The sequence below is a fragment of the Monodelphis domestica genome, chromosome 7 (assembly GCF_027887165.1).
Source record: "Monodelphis domestica isolate mMonDom1 chromosome 7, mMonDom1.pri, whole genome shotgun sequence".
Lineage (NCBI taxonomy): Eukaryota > Metazoa > Chordata > Mammalia > Didelphimorphia > Didelphidae > Monodelphis > Monodelphis domestica.
The window spans coordinates 265545174-265566612 of NC_077233.1; the positions used below are offsets into that span (position 1 = coordinate 265545174).

At 41.2% G+C, this 21439-nt stretch overlaps 1 protein-coding gene across 1 annotated transcript in view; it reads right to left on the minus strand.

Moving 5' to 3' along the window:
• Positions 1 to 3556: 3556 nt before the first annotated feature.
• The window catches only part of SLC5A10 (solute carrier family 5 member 10), a 190043-nt gene continuing 172160 nt past the window's right edge, over positions 3557 to 21439 (minus strand). Inside the window, exons 12-15 of the mRNA XM_001362769.4 lie at positions 20691 to 20859; positions 14825 to 15040; positions 9729 to 9804; positions 3557 to 9385 (exon numbers count right to left, since the gene is read on the minus strand). Of these exons, the coding sequence (XP_001362806.1) occupies positions 9279 to 9385; positions 9729 to 9804; positions 14825 to 15040; positions 20691 to 20859 (568 nt within the window). The 3' untranslated portion in view covers positions 3557 to 9278. The remainder of the gene's footprint in view (positions 9386 to 9728; positions 9805 to 14824; positions 15041 to 20690; positions 20860 to 21439) is intronic.

Here is a 21439-nt window from a genome sequence, read left to right on the forward strand (position 1 = left end):
CAGTGGCAGTGGGAACCTCCAGGTGGGCAAAAGCATTGGTCTTGAGGGAGTACCTTGCAGGCAGGGCTGTGCCAGGCTCAGAGTTTCAAACACAGGTAGGGGAAGGAGCTGGAGAGGTAGTGCAGAGCAGGCAGCCTGGTCACAGCAGCAGAGACCCTCCATATTGCTCCTGCCTTCCAGAACATTTTGGCCTCAGGGCATATCCAGCCCAAATCATAGAACAAATCATAGAAACAATTAATGATTTCATTGAAGAAAATGACAATGATGAGACATCCTTTCAAAACCTATGGGATGCAGCCAAAGCAGTACTCAGGGGGAAATTTATATCCTTGAGTGCATATACTAACAAACTAGAGAGGGCAGAGGTCAATGAATTGGGCATGCAAACTAAAAAACTAGAAAATGAACAAATTAAAACTCCTCAGATGAAAACTAAATTAGAGATCCTAAAAATCAAAAGAGAAATTAATAAAATTGAAAGTCAAAGAACAAAAGATTTAATATATAAGACTAGAAGATGGTACTTTGAAAAAAAAATTAAATAAACAAAGTACTGGTCAATCTAAATTTAAAAAAAAAGGAAAGAAGAAAACTAAATTGACAATATCCAAGATGAAAAGGGAGACCTCACCTCTAATGGAGAGGAAATTAAGGCAATCATTAAAAACTACTATGCCCAAGAATATGGCAACAATTATGGCAATCTAGGTGATATGGATGAATATTTACAAAAATATAAATTGCCTAGACTCACAGAGGAAGAAATAGATTACCTAAACAACCCCATATCAGAAAAAGAAATTGAACAAGCCATCAAAGAACTCCCTAAGAAAAAATCCCCAGGGTCAGATGGATTCACAAATGAATTCTATCAAACATTCAAAGAACAACTAAGCCCAATATTATACAAACTATATGACAGAATAAGCAAAGAAGGAGTTCTACCAAATTCCTGTTACGACACAAATATGGTACTGATTCCAAATTAAAGCAGGTCAAAAACAGAGAAAGAAAACTATAGACCAATCTCCCTAATGAACATAGATGTAAAAATCTTAAATAGGATACTAAGCAGAAAGACTCTAGCAAGTCATCACAAGGGTTATTCACTATGACCAGGTAGGATTCATACCAGGAATGCAAGGATGGTTCAATATTAGGAAAACCATCCACATAATTGACCATATTAACAAGGAAACCGACAAAAATCACATGATTATCTCAATAGATGCAGAAAAAGCCTTTGACAAAATACAACACCCATTCCTATTGAAAACACTAGAAAGTATAGGAATAGAAGGGCCTTTCCTAAAAATAATAAACAGTATATATCTAAAAACATCAGCAAACATCATCTGCAATGGGGATAAACTAGAAGCCTTCCCAATAAGATCAGGAGTGAAACAAGGATGCCCATTATCACCTCTATTATTTAATTGTACTAGAAACACTAGCAGTAGCAATTAGAGAAGAAAAAGAAACTGAAGGTATTAAAATAGTCAATGAAGAGACCAAGCTATCACTCTTTGCGGATGACATGATGGTCTACTTAAAGAGTCCTAGAGAATCAACCAAAAAGTTAGTCAAAATAATCAACAACTTTAGCAAAGTTGCAGGATACAAAATAAACCCACATAAGTCATCAGCATTTCTATATATCTCCAATGCATCTCAGCAGCAAGAATTAGAAATAGATATTCCATTTAAAATCACCCTAGACAGTATAAAATGCTTAGGAATCTATCTGCCGAGACAAACACAGGAACTATATGAACACAACTATAAAACACTCTCCACACAATTAAAACTAGATCTAAACAATTGGAAAAACATCGATTGCTCATGAGTAGGACGAGCTAACATAATAAAACTGACAATCCTACCCAAATTAATTTATTTATTTGGTGCCATACCCATTGAACTACCAAAAAACTTTTTTACTGAATTAGAAAAACCATAAAAAAGTTCATTTGGAAGAACAAAAGATCAAGGATATCCAGGGAAATCATGGGGAAAAAATGCGAAGGAAGGACTTGCAGTCCCAGATCTCAAACTATACTATAAAGTGGTGGTCATCAAAACAATTTGGTACTGGCTAAGAGACAGAAAGGAGGATCAGTGGAATAGACTTGGCATAAATGACCTCAGCAAAACAGTCTATGATAAGCCCAAAGATCCCAGCTTTTGGGACAAAAATCCACTATTTGGTAAAAACTGCTGGGAATATTGGAAGACAGTATGGGAGAGACCCTATACCAAGATAAATTCAGAATGGGTGAATGACCTGAATATAAAGAAGGAAACTATAAGCAAATTAGGTGAACACAGAATAGTATACTTGTCAGATCTTTGGGAAAGGAAAGACTTTAAAACCAAGCAAGAGCTAGAAAAAATCACAAAATGTAAAATCAATAATTTTGATTACATCAAATTAAAAAGGTTTTGTACAAACAAAACTAATGCAACCAAAATCAGAAGGGAAGCAACAAATTGGGAAACAATTTTCATAACAAAAACCTCTGACAAAGGTCTAATTACTCAAATTTATAAAGAACTAAACCAATTGTACAAAATATCAAGCCATTCTCCAATTGATAAATGGGCAAGGGACATGAATAAGCAATTTTCCATTAAAGAAATCAAAACTATTAATAAGCACATGGAAAAGTGTTTTAAATCTCTCATAATCAGAGAGATGCAAATCAAAACAACTCTGAGGTATCACCTCACACCTAGCAGATTGGCTAACATGACAGCAGTAGAAAGTAATGAATGCTGGAGGGGATGTGGCAAAGTTGGGATGTTAATGCATTGCTGGTGGAGTTGTGAATTGATCCAACCATTCTGGAGGGCAATTTGGAATTATGCCCAAAGGGTGATAAAAGACTGTCTGCCCTTTGATCCAGCCATAGCACTGCTGGGTTTGTACCCCAAAGAGATAATAAGGAAAAAGACATATAGAAGAATATTCATAGCTTCACTCTTTGTGGTGGCCAAAAATTGGAAAGTGAGGGGATGCCCTTCAATTGGGGAATGGCTGAGCAAATTGTGGTATGTGTTGGTGATGGAATACTATTATGCTGAAAGGATAATAAAGTGGAGGAATTCCATGTGAACTGGAACAACCTCCAGGAAGTGATGCAGAGTGAGAGGAGCAGAACCAGGAGAACATTGTACACAGAGACTGATTCACTGTGGTACAATCAAATGTAATGGACTTCTCCATTAGTAGCAATGCAGTGCTCATGAACAACCCAGAGGGATCTATGAGAAAGAACACTATCCACATTCAGAGGAAACACTGTGGGAGCAGAAACACAGAAGAAAAACAACTGCTTAATTATGTGAGTTGATGGGGATATGACTGGGGATGTAGACTCTAAATGAACATCCTAATGCAAACACCAACAACATGGAAATGGGTTCTGATCAAGGATACAAGTAATACCCAATGAAATTGCACATCAGCTGCAGGAAGGGTGGGTGGAGGGGAGGGAGGAAAATAGTGTGATTATTGTAACCAAGTAATAATGTTCTAAATTGACTAAATAAATGAATTAAAATAAAAAATGTTTATTTTCCTTAAATTTCCTTAAATCAGTCACTGTCCAGGAAATAACAAGATACACATTATTGGGGGAAGGTACAGTCACTAAAATGACTAGTCATTGTCTGAATAAATGAGTCAATAAACATTTATTAAGTGTTTACTATGTGCCATATACCATGTTAAGGACTAGGGATTCAAACAAGAGACAAAAAAGATAGTCCCTGGGAATTAGGAATTAGAAAAGAGAGCAATTCTTCTTGGCAAAGTAGGAAAAGACTTGCTGTGAAGTCAGAGGACTTGGGTTCAAATCCTATCTCTTAAGTATTCCATCTATGTAACCTTAGGCAAACTTCTCACCTTCCCAGGGCCTCAATTTCCTAATTTGTAAAATAAAGGGTTTGGACTAGATTGCTTTTGAGATCCCTTCTGATTCTGAATCTATTATCCTTTCTTCTCCTAAGGACTCAGAGAAGTTGACATTTCTCTCAATTTCTTGGACACCTACTACTTCTCTGAAAGCACTTTAATATATATTCATATGTATATTTATATACATAACTATTCTTATTATTGCTATTATAGGCAGCTAGGTAGCACAGTGGATAGAATGCTGGATCTGGAGTCAGGAAGAACCTGAGTTAAAGTCTGGCCTCAGGGCTTCCTAGCTGTGGGCCCCTGGACGAGTCACCTAACCTGTGTTTCTCAGTTTTCTCATCTGTAAAATGAGGATAAAAATAGCACCTACTTCCCAGTATTGTTGTAAGAATCAAAAGAGATAATATTTGTAAAGTGCTCAGCCCTAGATAATGGTACACAGCAAGCAGCACTATATAAAGGTTAGTTGTTGCTATTATAATCTTATTTTTACATGATATACATTTCTAAGTATGTCCTATCTAGTAACAAAGATTAAAATACATATATAATATATTATAATTATACATATTATATTATATACACAATCCAATACCCTAGTCCCTCACGTCTGTAAAGTGTGGAGGGAATTTTTTCTCTACTCTTCTTCAGGGCCAAATTGGTCATTATAATGACTCTGCATTCAGGTTTATTTGTTGTTATTTTTCATTTGCATTATTGTAGTCATTGCATATATTGCATTTCTGGTTCTGTTTATTTGAATGAGTGAAAACGCATTAAATATTGTTGTTCTGCCTTCACTTCAAAGAGTCCCAATGACATCATTGGGCGATGACTTGTGCATAAATTGGACTTACGTGAGGCAGAGTTGTACGAAGTTGGCAGCCTCCTTCTCCCTTCCAGAGTCATCCAAGTCCAATGGCGAGACAAAGGTAAAGATGACTTGAGATGGCCCGGGATGCAAAGGATGACCTTGGCTACTTTGATACCTAACCAAGCTCTACGTGTTCCACAGTGCCTGCTTCAGTTGCCTTCATAGCCATGGGAACAAATTATTTTCATCTGCCCTTCTGGCAGGGGAAGTCTTTGCATTTCCCCTAAGTCACTGTCACTTACTTTCAACCTGGTTTAGTTTGTCTGCCATGACAGTTTGCCAGGGTGTGACTGCTGAGCATGCTAATGCTTCTTGGGACCACAGTGGAAGCTGGGTGGCAACTGGACACCAGAAGAAAAAAGTAGCCCCGAAAAGCATTCCGCAAGCCCTCACAGCAGATATTAGTCTTCTCTGAACATGAATGAATGAATGAATGAAAAAGTATTAAGTGCTTGTTATATGCCACTTCATTCTGCCTCAGTTTCCCCCACACTTCTCTGACTTCTCCATATGTGTTATTTCTTATGGAAAAGCTATATTCCATTATATCCATGTACCACTACTTGTTTAGACATTCTCCAACCAATGGGCATCCTACTTTCTTTCTAAAATTCTTCGCTGCCCTTTCCCAAAAAAATGTTACTATAACGATTCTATAGGTATTTAGAAACTATCTGAAAATGATTTTTTTATTGACTGGGAATTTTTTTAAATTTTAATTTAAAATGGTTTCCTATGGTCACATGATTCTTGTTTTCTCCTTCCCCTCATCCCCACCCCCCCCCCCGAGTTGACAAGCAATTCCACTGGGTTATACATATATGTTATCACTCAAAACCATTTCCACATTATTTTTGTAAAAGAGCAATCCTTTAAGATCAAACCCCTAAATCATATACCCATATAAACAAGTAATAAATCACATGTTTTCTCCTGGATTTCTCCCCCCACAGTTCTTTCTCTTGATGTGGACAGCGTTCTTTCTCAAAAATCCCTCGGGATTGTCGTGGATCCTTGCATTGCTATTAGTAGCAAAGTCAATCACATTTGATCGTCCCACAATGTTTCAGTTACTGCCTACAATCTTCTCCTGGTTCTGCTTATTTCATTGCACATCAGTTCATGCAGGTCTAAAAGGGATCTTAATATGGACTTTGGACCCCATGGATCAGCTCTGTACTGGTCAAAACCTAGATAGGATAGAAGAGGCCCTATGATAGAGTTGGAGGAATCCATGACTCTATCCCCCAACAACTGTGTATGGAGGTGTCTAGAGGGCCTGGGCCTGCACTCTTTGGAGTAGTTGAGAAAAGAAGTGGGGTGTCTACCCCATCAAGAATCGGAGATGATCTTTAAGGTCCTTCCAATCCTAAAATCTTAGCAACCCAAATTGGGGACAACACATCAGTCATCCAACTAAACAGCAAATGTTCATTCCACACCTTCTGAGCATAAGGCCTTGGACCAGATGGACTCAGTAGAAGATTCGGTCTCTACCCTTAGGGAACTCATAGCTGCAGACAGAGTATATACAGACATCATAATAACAGGCAATACATGATCAGTCCCCAATGCATGGTATGGAAAGTATGAGTCCCAGGAATTGGGCCAAGAAAGATGGGGAGGATTTGGCCACAGGGAAACATTTTAAGAAAGGGAGATGTCACGAGAGAAGTTCCAGAAATAGGAAGGAGCTGACTAGTGCTCCACTTGAAATCAGGAAGACTTGAGTTTAAATTCTGCCTGGGACACTGACTAGTAATATGGCCCTGGACAGGTTGCTTAACCTCTCTCTTCCTCAGCTTCTTTATCTGTAAAATGGGGATAATAATGGCACCTACTTCTCAGGATTGTCCGTTGTGAGGACCAAATGCAATAATATATAGAAAGTGCTTTGAAAACCACAAAGTGCTATATAAATGTGAGCTATCATCATCATCACTGAGGGGACAGTGAAAGAACCAGTGTGAGTAGAGCATAAGTTCCATAAAGGGGAAGAGGGGGGAGATGCGTTGGAAGCATGGTATGGTGCCAAGTTGTAGAAGGCCTTGGGAAGTTTGCACTTTGTCTTAGAAGTGACTGGGAACCATTGACGATTCTTGAGTGGGTGGCAGTGGTGTGGGGAGGAAAGAATGAGGAAAATAGAATTTGGGGAAGATGAGCTTGGAGGCATAGATAGGATGAGTCAGAGAGGCAAGGAGAATGTTTGGGTGGCTACTACAATAGCCCAAGAATGAGGTGATAAGGACATGGACCACCACCCAAGGAAGCCACTCCAATGAGCAGTGTCCAAGGACTCTTGCCACAGTGGGATACTGGGCAGGCCCTCAGTTCCACTTTGGAGGAGGGAAGGTGAATGCCTAGACACCATTGTCACAGAGTCAGCCACCTACATATGCTAAATCCCAAAGGCTGATCCCATTGTCAATCCTGTACACTTAATTGCTCCTGGTGCTCTGGGTCCTAGCAGACAGAGACCTAGAGCACACCAGGGTTGTTCAATGGGGAGGGTTCCCTTGGGCAGACAGAGGGAAGAAAGGGGCACCACTGTGGAAAGGATTAGGGGTCCCAGATCAGGGTTCCTATGATTCCCTTGAGAGTGATAGGGTGGCTAACCACACTGCCTTTCTCTTCAGATCTGGGAACATTTCTGACTCAGAAATATACATGCCAAGGGGTTCCTGGGAGGCATACTGTATAATTATTATTATTTTAAATTCCTTTTGAGAGTCATTTTATTTTAAGAAACATGCTACCTCTCCAAATCCAGAAAGTGAACAGTTTGGAGAAGGCACCATGAAGATGCCTCCATAGACCACACGCTGCACCAGAAGATCCAGAGTGAACTTTGGGATGGGGTGATCTGAACTGTGTGGGCTTTGAATGCATTTTTTTTGTATGTATACTCATGCCAAAAGGGACTGCCCCCAATTGGCTTTTTGTCAATGAGCCTAGCAATTATCAGTTTTGTTCTCTTTTCCTCATTCTCAAATTATTGTAATTTCAAAGTTGGTATGTTTACAAGACCCATTGGAGAGACTAGTCTTCCTCGGGCCTCAGGGGGAGGATGTAAAAACATAGATTTGAACCCTAGACTTCAATCCCCAGAAGTCCTTGGTGTTTCCCAGAATCCCCTATAATCTCACCTGAGTCTCCACCTGGGCGAGATCACAATTAGTATTTAACTGGCAGTAGCGCCTCCCTCACTCTCTTCCATTCCATTGCAATGATGCAGTAAGTAAGCTAAGCGCAGGGATTCTGAATTGGCTAATCAGCCATGGGCACGTGTTTATTATTTTGAATCCTTGATTCTAATAATCCTTAATCAACCTCATAAAATAATATATTTTTATGAGTAGAGACACAATTTAATTTTTACAATACCAAACCCTGAAGTGATCTGTCTGTGCATCTAGCTTTACATACATTGCAGAAGTGCTTGATGTTTGGCCAGAAGCCAAGTGACAAAGATGGGAAGTGCACCCTAGGAGGCCTATTAAGTCTTATGGTGTTTGTTTACCCTCTGGTTCTATTGGATGGTCATCAAGAGGCCCATGCCACACTGGTTTGGGCTTAGCTAGGCTATTTAGCTTTCTCTCCTGCCATTACATTCAGACTCTCAATCAAACTTCAGTGATGCTCAAGGCTCATGCCTCCTCTTCCCCTGCTTCCCACTCAGATGTCAAGACCAGGGCCTCCCTGAATCAGAGACGAAGTTTGAGGGAGGGAAGAACCCATTCTGAGAAAGCTGGACATGTGGAGCGTGGTTTGTGTGGACTTGGCCATAGACTAGGGGTAGGAGAGAAGGGAAAAGTCAGGGAAGCATAGAATGAGAGAATGTTAGACCCCAAAGAACCTAAGAAACCATCTAGTTCAGCCCACTCTTTTTACAGATGAGGAAATTGAGTCTCAGAGAGGGAAAGTGATTTGTCCAAGATCACATAGCCAGAGTGTCAGAACTAGGTCTCTTTGACATTTCCTTAAGCAATGATGGGTGGGAATAGGGAGTGGGGGTTAGAGATTCCAAGACAGATTAAGTTCTTTTCTAGGCTTTGGATTCCCCAGGTGATGGCCCAAACTGAAGATGGCCCAAAGATTATAACACATAATTGTTATTGTTGTTAGTGATTGGTGAGATGCTCTGATATTAAAAGAGACGTGTTCATTTAAGGACTTTGCACAACTCAAATGCCTCTGGATCAGGAAAAGAAAGGAAGCTTTGTTTAACAGAAATAGTATTGGCCTAGCAAGACCTTGGGTTTTGATCCAAGATGGTTCACCAAGAAGCTCTGTAACTTCTACAAAGCCACTTTCCTTTTCAAAGACCCATCGGTAAAACAAATGAGTTGGACTAGATAGGTCCTTCAAGTTCTAATAGTTCATGATCCTTCTCTAGCAATCAGATTAAGATAAGTCTCTTCTACGTCCCTGAGAGTCTCTCCCATGACCCTCTGGCTTCCCAGGAAATGAACATTATCAGGCAAAATAGGCGTAGAAGAATATGTTGACACACAGAAGCAGAATGGCATTGAAGTTGCAGACTCGGGTCCAGAAGGCTTGATTGAAACGAGTTTGCTTCTTTCCTGCAAGCAAGGAAAATGCAATGCGGGGTTCTGAGTATACTGGGATATATGAGGAATTTGGTGGATCAGGAGTGGAGTGAGAATGGGAAAATAAAAGAATGATAGTACTACATTCAGGCCTTAGGATTTGGGTGTGGGTAGGGACAGTGGCTCACTCTTTCTACTAGAATTCCACAGGACATCCTCTAGCCTCTGTCCCCAGTACCTTTCTACCATGCCAACTATCATCTGAGGACAGGCTAACAAGTTTCTGGTAAAGGGGTAGATTATAGAAGATAGACCCAAAGGGAGAATGGGACAACAGTATGCCTAGAGTAGTCTAGGGGTGTCAAGGACCACTTACCATCTTTGTCTCCCATATCATCTGCCAGTGCCATCTTGCCACTCTTGGAAAGGGTCCACCATGTTAAATTCTTGATCTGTAGGAACCAAGGAGAGATTTTGAGTAGAGTATGGATAATGAGAGATGAAAAATGTGGGGCTAAGAGGAGGGAGGAATGAAGATGAGAATGGAGAATGAGGATATAGGGTACATGGAAACCAGAAGAGTTGGGGACATGGAAATGAGGGATATATCAAGTTGGAGGACTGGGGATGACGGATGAGAGAACAAGGAACCAAGAAAACAAGGATTGAGGGATATAAAAGAGAGATAAAAAGGAACCTAGAGATCCCCCAGCAGGAAATCAGGCAGCTAGCTATCTGGCCTAGGTTAAGGGGGGAAAAAATCACTATTTTTGGATAATACATCAGAGAGTCAGGGATTAGAAGGGGGTTGAGAAAGAGCAAACGAAAGTCCAAAGAACCAGGATATGAACCCACATTCTCTGACCCCCAAAATAAATGACTAGTGTTTAGCTTAGCTATTGAACTCATCATGACATGGTTTGTTTAGCAAATGCTTCTTTAAAAAAAGTGTTTCACACAGAAGAAAAACACATGATTGATCACACGGTTCAGTGAGGATATGATTGGGGATGTTGTCTTTAAATGATCACTCTATTGTAAATATTAATAATATGGAAACAGGTTTTGAACAATGATACATGTAAAATCCAGTGGAATTGCTCATTGGCTACGGGAGGGGAATGGGAGGAGGGGAGGGGAAAGAACATGATTCATGTAACCATGGAAAAATATCCTAAATTAATTAAGTAAATAAATAAAATTTTAAAAAAGATTTAGAAAATAAAAAAATGTTTCAATCTTTTCTAGTCTTCCTTCCACTCACAATCCTATTGGCCAGGCTTCTTCAGAACATGCCCAGCCATAGTGTCAACCCTTCTTGGTGTGGCGTGTGTGCATGTGCCTAAGGGATGGAGAGAGGGAGAAAGGAAAATTCAGCTAAAACTTGCCTACCTAGTCCAGAGACCATTAAACCTAGTTTTCCAAGCATATGTACTATAGCACCTGAAATTCTGCCTTTGATATGTTTTTGTTTTTATTTTATTTGTTTATTTTTGGAGTTCTCCATGTATTATCATGCAAAATATTTCCATACTGTTCATTTTTATAAGTGAATAATCTTATAAAATAAAACCCCCAAAGCATAAACCCAAATAAATAATTGAAAAATCATATAATTTCATCTGCATTCCTTCTCCAAAAGTTCTTTCTCTAGAGGTGGATGGCATTCTTTGTCAGAAGTCCCTCAGAATTGTTCTGGATCATTGTATTGCTGAGAGTAGCTAAGTCTACCACAGTTGATCATTCCACCATATTGCTATTACTATGTACAATGTTCTACTGGTTCTTATTTCTCCCTGCATCAGTTCATGTAGACCTATCCAGCTCTTTCTGAAATCACCCTATTTATCATTCCTTATAGCACAATAGAACTCCATCTATCATCATATACCACTATTTACTCAGCAGTTTCCCAGTTGAGGGACATCCCTTCAGTTTCCAATTCTTTGCCACCACAGAAAGAGCTGCTATAAATATTTTTGTACAAGTAGGACTTTCTCCTTTTCTAAAAATCTCTCCAGGATATATCCCTGGTATTACTGGATCAAAGAATATGCATTGTTTCATAACCCTTTGATCATAATTCCAAATTGCCCTCCAAAATAGTTAGCTCAGTTCACAGCTCCACCAGCAATGCATTAGTGTTCCAATTTTTCCACATTCCCTCCAACATTTATCCTTTTCCTTTACTATCATATTCTGCCTTTCATTTACTAATTTAAACTATCTTGCCCTCACTTTGCTCTTCTCAGAGGAGGGGAAAATTCACATTTTTGTTCTTCAGTGGAAATGAAGCTATCAGAGACTGATTAGTGGGCATCTGAAAAGTGAGAAAGGGGAAAGGAAAGAAGGTAGAAGAGGCTACAGACATACTTTGACAAGGTCAAAAAAATTGTTTCCCTTATGCAAGCCTGACCCAATGGGGATGCCATGCTGCCCCAGTTGAGGAAGAGAAGATACCTGGGAATGTCACTCCTTAGAAATGTGTTGTTGAGTCAGTTAATTGTGTCTTTTTCATGACCCCAATTGTTTTTTTGGGGGAGTCAATGTGGTTTGTCATTTCCTTATCCAGCTCATTTTACAGATGAGGAAACTGAGGCAAACGGGGTAAAGTGTCTTGCCCAGGGTCGCTTAGCTAGTATCTGAGGTTGTATTTGAACTCACGTCCTCCTGACTCCTATCCATTATACCACCTTGCTGTCTTTAGCACCCAGAATAAACCCAGTCCGAGATGCTTCTGCCTTCTAAGAGCCACCACCAGGTCCTAAACAAGGACTCTACCTCGATAAGGATAACTGCCTTGCCTTTCATCACAGGATCCCACAACCTATATCTACCAGAAAGGATAAATCACGCTTCCCTCCTGCCGCCCCTCCATCCTCCAAATAGACAGGAGCAGGCGTGATGAGGTATTATTTTATGCTCCTGGAGCATCAGCAGCACTACAAACAACTTGAGCTGCCATACCAGTTTTGTTCCTTGTGTGATTATTTTTTCCTCTCTAAGCCTCAGTTCAACTATCCACAAACTGAAGTTGTTGGGTTAGTTCTACTGCTTGGTCTGTGTGCTGTGGGGCTCAGTTTCCTCATCTGTAAAATGAAAGGGCTGGATTAGGCATCGAACGTCTCTGGTTCTGACTCTGGTCTGACTCTGGAATCCTATGACCCGAAGACCATGTAACTCTCAAGCCTAGGTAGATGGACGTCTTTCCTGTCAAGACCATCCTTTATTGGTCCATAACCTGTTCATCCCCACTGGATCCTGGCTACCACAGAAGCAGTGGAGTGGGAATACATGACTCCTAACATCCTGTTCAACTCTCTGAGAGTCGACATTCTATTTTTCAACAATTCCATAAAATGTTTAAAATTCTATAAGCTCTGTAATTACGTGGATTAGTTAATTACAGAGGATGGAAGATGGATAATTGGCTCCCTTGCCCTGCAGCAGGCACTTCCCCATGTTGGCAGTTTTGATAGGTCCTCCTCCTTGACCAAGACATCAGGCCAGTGGTAGTGGACTGGGAAAAGGCTGAGTGAGGGGCTGGAGGCTTTAGGCCATGATGCTTTCTTCTAGGTGGCAGGACTGACCAGGAGAGCTTAAGAGAGGAACATGTGACAGTGAGTCAGGAAAACTGCTTGTCAGCTTTGGGAGTGGGGAGGAAAGAGCGGGATAGGAGGAGGATCATGAATCATGTAACCATGGAAAAATATTCTAACTAAAAAGGGGGAAAAAGAAAATTCAGTTTTTAAATGATAAAACTTGAACCCAGAGCCCAGCAAAAAAGGACTAAGTTCCAAATATGGAGACTAAAGAGAGTCAGCAGACTGGCCTAGGGTGGGACAATAGAAAGGATTGTGAGTGGAAAGAAGACTAGAAAAGATTGAAACATTTTTTTATTTTCCAAATCTTTTTTAAAATTTTATTTATTTACTTAATTAATTTAGGATATTTTTCCATGGTTACATGAATCATGTTCTTTCCCCTCCCCTCCTCCCATTCCCCTCCCATAGCCAATGAGCAACTCCACTGGATTTTACATGTATCATTGTTCAAAACCTGTTTCCATATTATTAATATTTACAATAGAGTGATCATTTAAAGACAACATCCCCAATCATATCCTCACTGTACCGTGTGATCAATCATGTGTTTTTCTTCTGTGTGAAACACTTTTTTTAAAGAAGCATTTGCTAAACAAACTGTGTCATGATGAGTTCAATAGCTAAGCTAAACACTAGTCATTTATTTTGGGGGTCAGAGAATGTGGGTTTGTATCCTGGTTCTTTGGACTTTTGTTTGCTCTTTCTCTAAGTCTTTCAGGCTATTCAATCTGCAAATAAATTGCATCCAGAAATTCCGTCCATTCGTGGTTGTTTTTGTTAATTCCAGTTATCACTGGTTCTGAAGAAACCTGGATATAAGATGGGATCCTAAAGAATGAATACGATGCTGGCAGAGGTGCTAGGACAATGGATCGGAGGCACTCCAATGACATACCTCTCGCTGGGAATAAGGGAAATAAAAAAGAACAGTAGAAACTCAGAAGGGGAGCCAGGCAGAGGCAGACGAGGAGCATCCTTGAAAGGGCTGCTCTTGAGGGGCTGACTTGGCGGATGGATGCAGAGTTTGGGGCAGACTGTATCTAAGTACGATTTCCCTCCTAAGAAGCACGGATCTAGATTCCGTAACTTTGCTGTGGTTCGTGTGTGCCTTGGCCTTTGGGACAGTCAGAGCTGATCTGATTTCCTGCTGGTGGGGCTGATGGAGGAGAGAAAAATGGGGCATTTTCTGGCCGCCACAGCTTCCAGAAGAAACCCCTCAATTCAGCAGAAGCTGGATGGGAGAAGGGAAGATCTCGTGCTCCTGTTTGGATTTTTGTCCCAAGGCCTGTAATCATAGGTTGTAGGGTGGGAAATAGGTGTGGACTGAGTAGCCAGAAGGAATAACTCTGGGAAAATCTTTGGAATTCACACTAGGAATGCTTAGCTCATTCTGGGACAAATGGTGATGAGATTTTTGGATGCCACTTCCTGGCTTTTATTTATTTATTTTAACCTTCCATCTTGGAATCAAAGCACTAGACAATGGTGATTAAATGACTTGCCCAGGGTCACACAGGTAAGAAGAGTCTGAGGCCAGATTTGAACCCGGAACTCCTATCTCTAGTCCTAGCTGCTCCTGGCCTTTATCTTCCTGCATCTTCCTGCTCCATACCCTACCTCTCTAAGAGCACAGATGGAGCTTTCCAAGAAAAGACGTCATCCCTCTAGTGAATGGAAGGACACGGGGTATCAGCAACCTCCTCAGTCATCCAGGCCCTCCTCTGCAGGCTGGAAGTCCACAGTCTGCCAATGACTGCTTCTGGGTAAAATTAGGGGAAATCCAGTCATCTTCCAGTGCTGTCCCTCTCTGAGGTCAGGGCCGCCTCCTTCTAGGGGGGCTTGGGAGAAGGGCCTCCGAGCAGCTCACCTGAGACTCGTCAGGGGGGGTCGTCAGCAGGCTAACCGCAGCGACCACGGCAGCTACGATGGAGAAGAGCACCACGGAGAAGTGCAGATAGTGAAGACGGTGCAGCACCGCTGGCCGGGTGTCCGGGGAGCCGCAAGGGGGCACGGGGTGAATGAATTCCAGGCTCATCCGGGTAGCTCCCACTGCCAGCCCTACCATCAGGCCCCAGAAGGCCCCCTGGAGAAAGAGGAGATGCAGCCACTCAGAGGCCCTCGCTCACACAAACAGCCTCCACTCCCAATTTCCTGACCTCTGACCTCCTCACCCCAGCGGGCCACACAGATGGCCACACCTTTAATGGTTCCCTCTCGTGTTCATGAACTCTGCCCTGCTCATAATCTGTTGTTGTTGGCCTTCTCCCTCAGCCTGGCCGCTTCAGGCTGCTCTTCCTCCGGACGGTGAGCCTTCGGCCCTTCCTCAGGCCATCACTTCACACTGGCTACGCTCTTTCCCCTTTTGGCCTCTTGCTGAGCCCGGGCAGCTTCTCTAATCCTTTGCCCCTTTGCTCTTTTGAAGACCATGCCGGGCCCAAACCTCAGGTTTGAATGATTCCCCCCGTCCACTGCTTCCACTGCTGCTCAGGTGGAGCTGGACGAATCTGGAGAAGGTCACCAGCTCCCTGGGATTCAATCATCATCTCTAGGAAGGCAATTCCCAGATCTATGTGTTCAGGTCTGACATCCCTCCCAATCTCCACTCTCCAACCAGGTAGCCCATAGATGCCCTCAACTCAGCATGTCTAAAACTGAACTAATTATCTGTCCTCCCAAATCTTCTTTTTCTATATGCCTTCTTCCTGTGGATGGCACGGTCATTTCTCTAAGCCATAACTATTCATTCGTACTCCTCCTGCATCCCGTCTGGTCATTTCTACCTTCCTAACCTCTCTTAATATGTCCCCCTCTCTCCTCTGACGTTGCCACAGCTCTGGTGCAGAACTTCATCACCTTCTGGTTGGTATGATAGCATTCTTTCCTCAAATTCCCCCTACTACAGTCCATCCTCTCGATAGCTATCAAACTGATCTTCCTTGTGTACAAGTCTCAACCGTGTTATCCCAACTCCCATTCATCACATTTCAGTGGCTTCCTATGACTTCTAGAACCAAATATAAAGTCCTTTTAAAGCCTTTTATAATCTGCCCCTTTCTGCGTTTCCAGGCTTCTTATGCTTTATTCCCTCACTGACCCTCCCTTCCCCATATTCTGTGATTCAATGACGCTGCTCTCTTTGCTGTTCTTGGAATAAGAAACTCTCTTTTTTTTTCTTGATTTCATGCATTTTCACTGACTGGTTCCCATGGATAGAATACTCTGCCTCCTTATCTTCAACTCTGGATTTTCTAGCTTCTGATAAAGTCCCACCTTCTACAAGTTTTTCCCACTCCTCCTTAATCTTAATGCCTTCCCAATGAGCTTAACTCCAATTTATTCTCTCTCTCTCTCTCTCTCTCTCTCTCTCTCTCTCTCTCTCTCTCTCTCTCTCTTACTCTCTCTCTCACTCTCTCTCTTTCTCTCTCTCTCTTACTCTCTCTCTTATTCTCTCTCTTTCTCTCTCTCTTACTCTCTCTTACTCTCTCTTATTCTCTCTCTCTTTCTCTCTCTCTCTTACTCTCTCTCTTATTCTCTCTCTTTCTCTCTCTTACTCTCTCTCTCTCTTACTCTCTCTTATTCTCTCTCTCTTTCTCTCTCTCTTACTCTCTCTCTCTCTTACTCTCTCTCTCACTCTCTTTCTCTCTCTCTTACTCTCTCTCTCTCTTACTCTCTCACTCTCTCTCTTTCTCTCTCTCTCTTACTCTCTCTCTTATTCTCTCTCTCTTACTCTCTCTCTTATTCTCTCTCTTATTCTCTCTCTCTTTCTCTCTCTCTTTCTCTCTCTCTTACTCTCTCTCTTTCTCTCTCTCTTTGTATGTATATATATATATCAAGAGAGATAGATATATAGATAATAATGTCATCATATATTACATATGTAGTTTGTACATAGTTGTCTATATGATGGGCCTTTTGACCCATTACACTGGGAGCTCCTTGAGAACAAGGATTGTTTTTTGCCTTTTTCTTTGAATTCCTAGAGCTGGGTACCTTGCTTGGAATATAGTAGGTGTTTAAGAAAAGACTTGCAGACTGACCTCTCTGAGTCTTAGTTTCATCATCTTATAAAATGAGGGAATTGAATTTGATGACCTTGAAGATTCCTTTCAGCTCTAGGAATCCATGAAGGGTAACAACAAAACAGTCCCTTCCCTCCATGTGCTTCTATTCTTTTGGGTATAAACAATAGTCAATATTACAGATCATTAAAATCAAAGTATTTTGTGCACTAGCAATTGTGGGCATCAGATGAGGTCTCCTAGGAAAAATGGCACCCGTGCTAAGTCTCAAAAGAAGTCAGGAATTCAACAAGGCAAAGATGAGGAGGGACCACATTCCAGGTATTGAGGTCAGCAAAGGCACAGGGTTGGGAGATAGAATGTCATGTACAGGGAACAGCAAGTAGGTCAGTTTATCTGGAATGTAGTTTCTTTGAAAGCAAGTAATGTACCTGGAGAGGTAGGTTGGAGTCTGATGGTGAGAGACTTTAGAAGTCAAATGAAAATTTATATTTTATACTAGAGAAAATTTTATACCAACTAGAAAGTGATGAAGTTCTACACCAGAGCTGTGGCAATGTCAAAACCAATTAGGAGGCTATTAAAATATTCCAGGTGAAAGGTAATAAGAGCCTAAACCAGGCACTAGGCTGAGGGGGGAAGGGATTATCGAGTTGTTTTGTTTTTTAAAATCTCTCTACTCATCATATAGCTCCGAAACTAAGATTCCAAAAGCCAGTTCTGGTCATATCACTGCCAAGCCTGGAGAGTTCCATTGTCTCCTTCTTGAAGAGCTTAAATTATAAATTTTTCAGTTTGGCTTTTAGTCCTTCATGAGAATGATGGGAGAGTCAAGGATGGTTCCAAGGCTGAGAACCAGATTACTGGGAGAGCTGTATGTTCTCAACTTAAAGAAAGAATATTAGCAGAGGAGAAGATTTAGAAGGAAAGACAACAGGTTCTGTTGGGGACTTCCGAGTTTGACATGTCTATACAACTTTTAAGAGACAAATAGGGCTATCTGGTAGGTAGTTAGTAAAATGGGCTAGAGCTTAGGGGTCATAATTGTTGAAGCTGAGGGAACTGATGAGATCATCGAGAGTGTAGAGAAAGAAGAAAGGATGCAGATCCCTAGGCATAGAGGCAGGACATGGGTGATGATCCAGCAAAGAAGACAGGAGCCAGACTGAAAACCCAGAGAGGAGACGGTATCCATTGTCAAATATTGATGAAGGATCAAAAAAGGATGAAGAATGACAAAAGGCAAGTAGAAATCTTGCGTGTTCCTCTCTTTTATTACTCCTGATGCATTCACTTTTTATAGATAATTGCTACTACGCATGGGACCTGGCCTCTCCAGGTACTTTGTTCCAGGCATGGTTCTGTGTTCTTTGTCCTGCTCTTATTTCAGCTCAGAAAAGAACTTTTACTAGGAAACTAAGATATTTCCAAAGTCTCGATGGTGAAAAGGATATTTATTAGCATCAGGATTTGGAGTTGTTGGAGTTTTTAAGTCAAATCAGGCAAAAAAAGGAGGATCAAAAGAGAACATTCTCTGGCTGCATAAGGAGAGGGAGAAAGGAATAAATATTTAATAAGCACCTACTATGTGCCAGGCCCTGTGCTAAAGCATCTACTAACATTATCTCACTTCATATTCACTACAACCCTAGGATGTAAGTGATATTATAATCCTCACTTTACAGGTGAGGAAACTGAAGCAGACAGTGGTTAAGGGACCTGCCTAACATCACACAGCTAGGAAGTGTCTGAAGGCAGCTTTGAAATCTACTGCAGAACAATGATGGTATCGGAGAGAAGACAGAGCTTCCCAATTCTTATCGCTTCCATTTTCTCTGCCAAAGAGAATGATGGAGATGACAGGTAAAAAAATAGCCAAAATCAACAAAAAGATAGTAAGAGAGCTTTTTTTTGGTGAATTACAGTCATCTGAAAGGAAGGAATTACATCCTCAGGTATTGAAGAACCGGCAAATATGATTATAGAGTAATTTCTGAAAGATCATGAAAAATAGGAAAGATGCCACCAGATTGAAGGGCAAATGATTCAATTAAAAAAAAAAAAGAGCACAGAATCTGAAAACTATAAGCCAGTGAGTTTGAGTTGGATTCCTTCTTTCATAGCTTCTATTTTAGAAAAGACCCTTAAAGGGATAACTAGCAATAGACAGAACATCTAAAAAGGGAAACTGATTACAAAGAGCCAACATGACTTCAGCAAGAACATATCAAAAGAGACAAACTTTAATTATCTCATTTTTTACAAGTTTTTTTTAACAAGATTTTTAATGAATAGATAAGGAGAATGTAGTCAATGGTGTTTACTTAGATGCTAGCAAAGTTCCAAATCTCAAAATCTTTAATGGTGTGCTGCCCCTCAGTCCTTGGTGAAAGGATTATGGGAAGCTTTTGGCTGGTTCAGCTGCTCTTTGTGGAGCCATAGTGATTGTAGGGCAGAAGAGGCCCTCCCAGGCCCTAGAGCTATAGAAGAGATCTTCTTTCCTGTGATCCCTCCAGTTTTTACTCTCTTTCCTTAAACTTCCTCTTATATTCTCCTTATACACGCCAACCTCAGCTCCAGTCATGATCTCTGAGAGGCATGATTCCCCTAGGGTTTCATCATATTGCTTGAGTGATGCCTGGCACACACTTTGGCACCTGGGCTGCCCACCAGTTCCTGAGAAGCCACCGATCAGGTCTTATAGACTGTGTGGGTTTCCAAAGAAACCAGAACACTTCCTCCAAGAGGTCTGAGCAACACCACTTTGGGAACCTCCAGAAATAGAATAATAACTCATATATATATAAAAGCACTTTGAGGTTTATGAAGTACTTTCCTCACAATGATCCCATGAAGTAGCTATTGCAAGTATTATAATTGTTGTTTTCAAGATTAAGAAACTGAGGCTCAGAGAATTTAAGGGACTCGATTAAAGTCATAATGACATAACTAGCAAGTATTGGGGCCAGGATTCCTGAAATCAAATATTTCTTTTTGTTTTGCTCAGCTATACTTGTTTTTATTTATTTATTATTTTTAAAAATTTGTTTGTTCCATTAAAGTTCTCAGGTTATCTCCCTTCTCCTTCCCCTCTCCACACTAGAGAAGGCATATTTGACAAAAATATCTGTGTATATAGGAAACTATGCCTTGCTTGTTTCTATTTATCAGTTCTTTTTTTGGAGGTAGACATCCACAAGTCATTCTTCAAACAATATTTCTGTTGCTGTATATAATTTCCTCTTGGTTCTGCTCATTTCGCTTTTCACCGTTTCATTTCCATTCAGGTACACTGCTTCTGTATTTCCTCTGGCTGGGACTACTTCTATAATCCCAGGTCTAATGGCCTCAAACTAAAACTCTGAATCTCCTCCCCACTCCCAGCCCAATCCAGACCCAGGTTGACACTTTCCAGAGAAAGAGTGTATCTTGTTATCTATTGGGTAGCTACAACACCCAACTACTCTTGGGGGAATGTTGGCATTGATTTCCCTAGAGACATCACAGTCCTATCTCTGGGAACTCTGGTATCATGAGAATTTCCTCAACTTGCTGGGTAGGAATTGCCTAGCCTTACAGAATATTCATCTCTCCTTGCTACTCCCTTGTCCAGGCACCTTGCCCTCCCTTTTTCTTTAATGGGTACACATATCCCTAGCTGTATGGGCAAACTATCCCCTTCCCCAAGACCCTTACTCATGGCTTTTTACCTACCTGTTCATTGGCCCGATTCCAAAATACTGCTAGGATGAAGACAGCTGTGACTGGAGGTGCCAAAGAACTGGTGACTACTTGCATGTAGACGAAGAGCTGGCCACTGCTGGAACTCTGGAGGACAGGGATCCAGACTACACTAATGCCAATGAGGACCACAATAACCAGCCTGTAACAGGAGAAGTGCCAATGTAACCCAACAGTGAATATGCTATCTCCATTATTTGAGTCCATTATTCCGTCAAGTACTAGGCTTTGAGATGGAGAACATTGGAATTAAAATGGGCCTCTATTCTCCAGTGACTCCATATTCCCTTTTTCTATGCCTCCCACTTTGGAGGAAATAGGGAGAGGAAGAAAGGGATGTAGGAGAGATTTGAGTGAGAAGAACACTCTTAAGTTGGTCTGCAGAGGAAGACTTAGTAGAGCACACACGTATAGTCCTTACACTTAACTGCTCCCCATTTATGATTGTATTACATGTGCCCCCCAATATTTCCTAGGCCAGGGCTGAGGATATAATACATGTGGTAACTTGATTGATTGGTTAACTAGATCCTGGCTATCAGGGTTAAGCTTGAAATAAAGACCATATCCAACAGGGACATGCACTAGAGACTTTTCCATTGGAAGCAAAAACTTTTGGCAGAGCAAGTAGGAAACAGTATTGGAACAGACGATGAAGTTCAACCATATATATTATCTTTTCCCCCATAGTCCTTTGCTGGTCTGAATCCCTGATCCTGTAA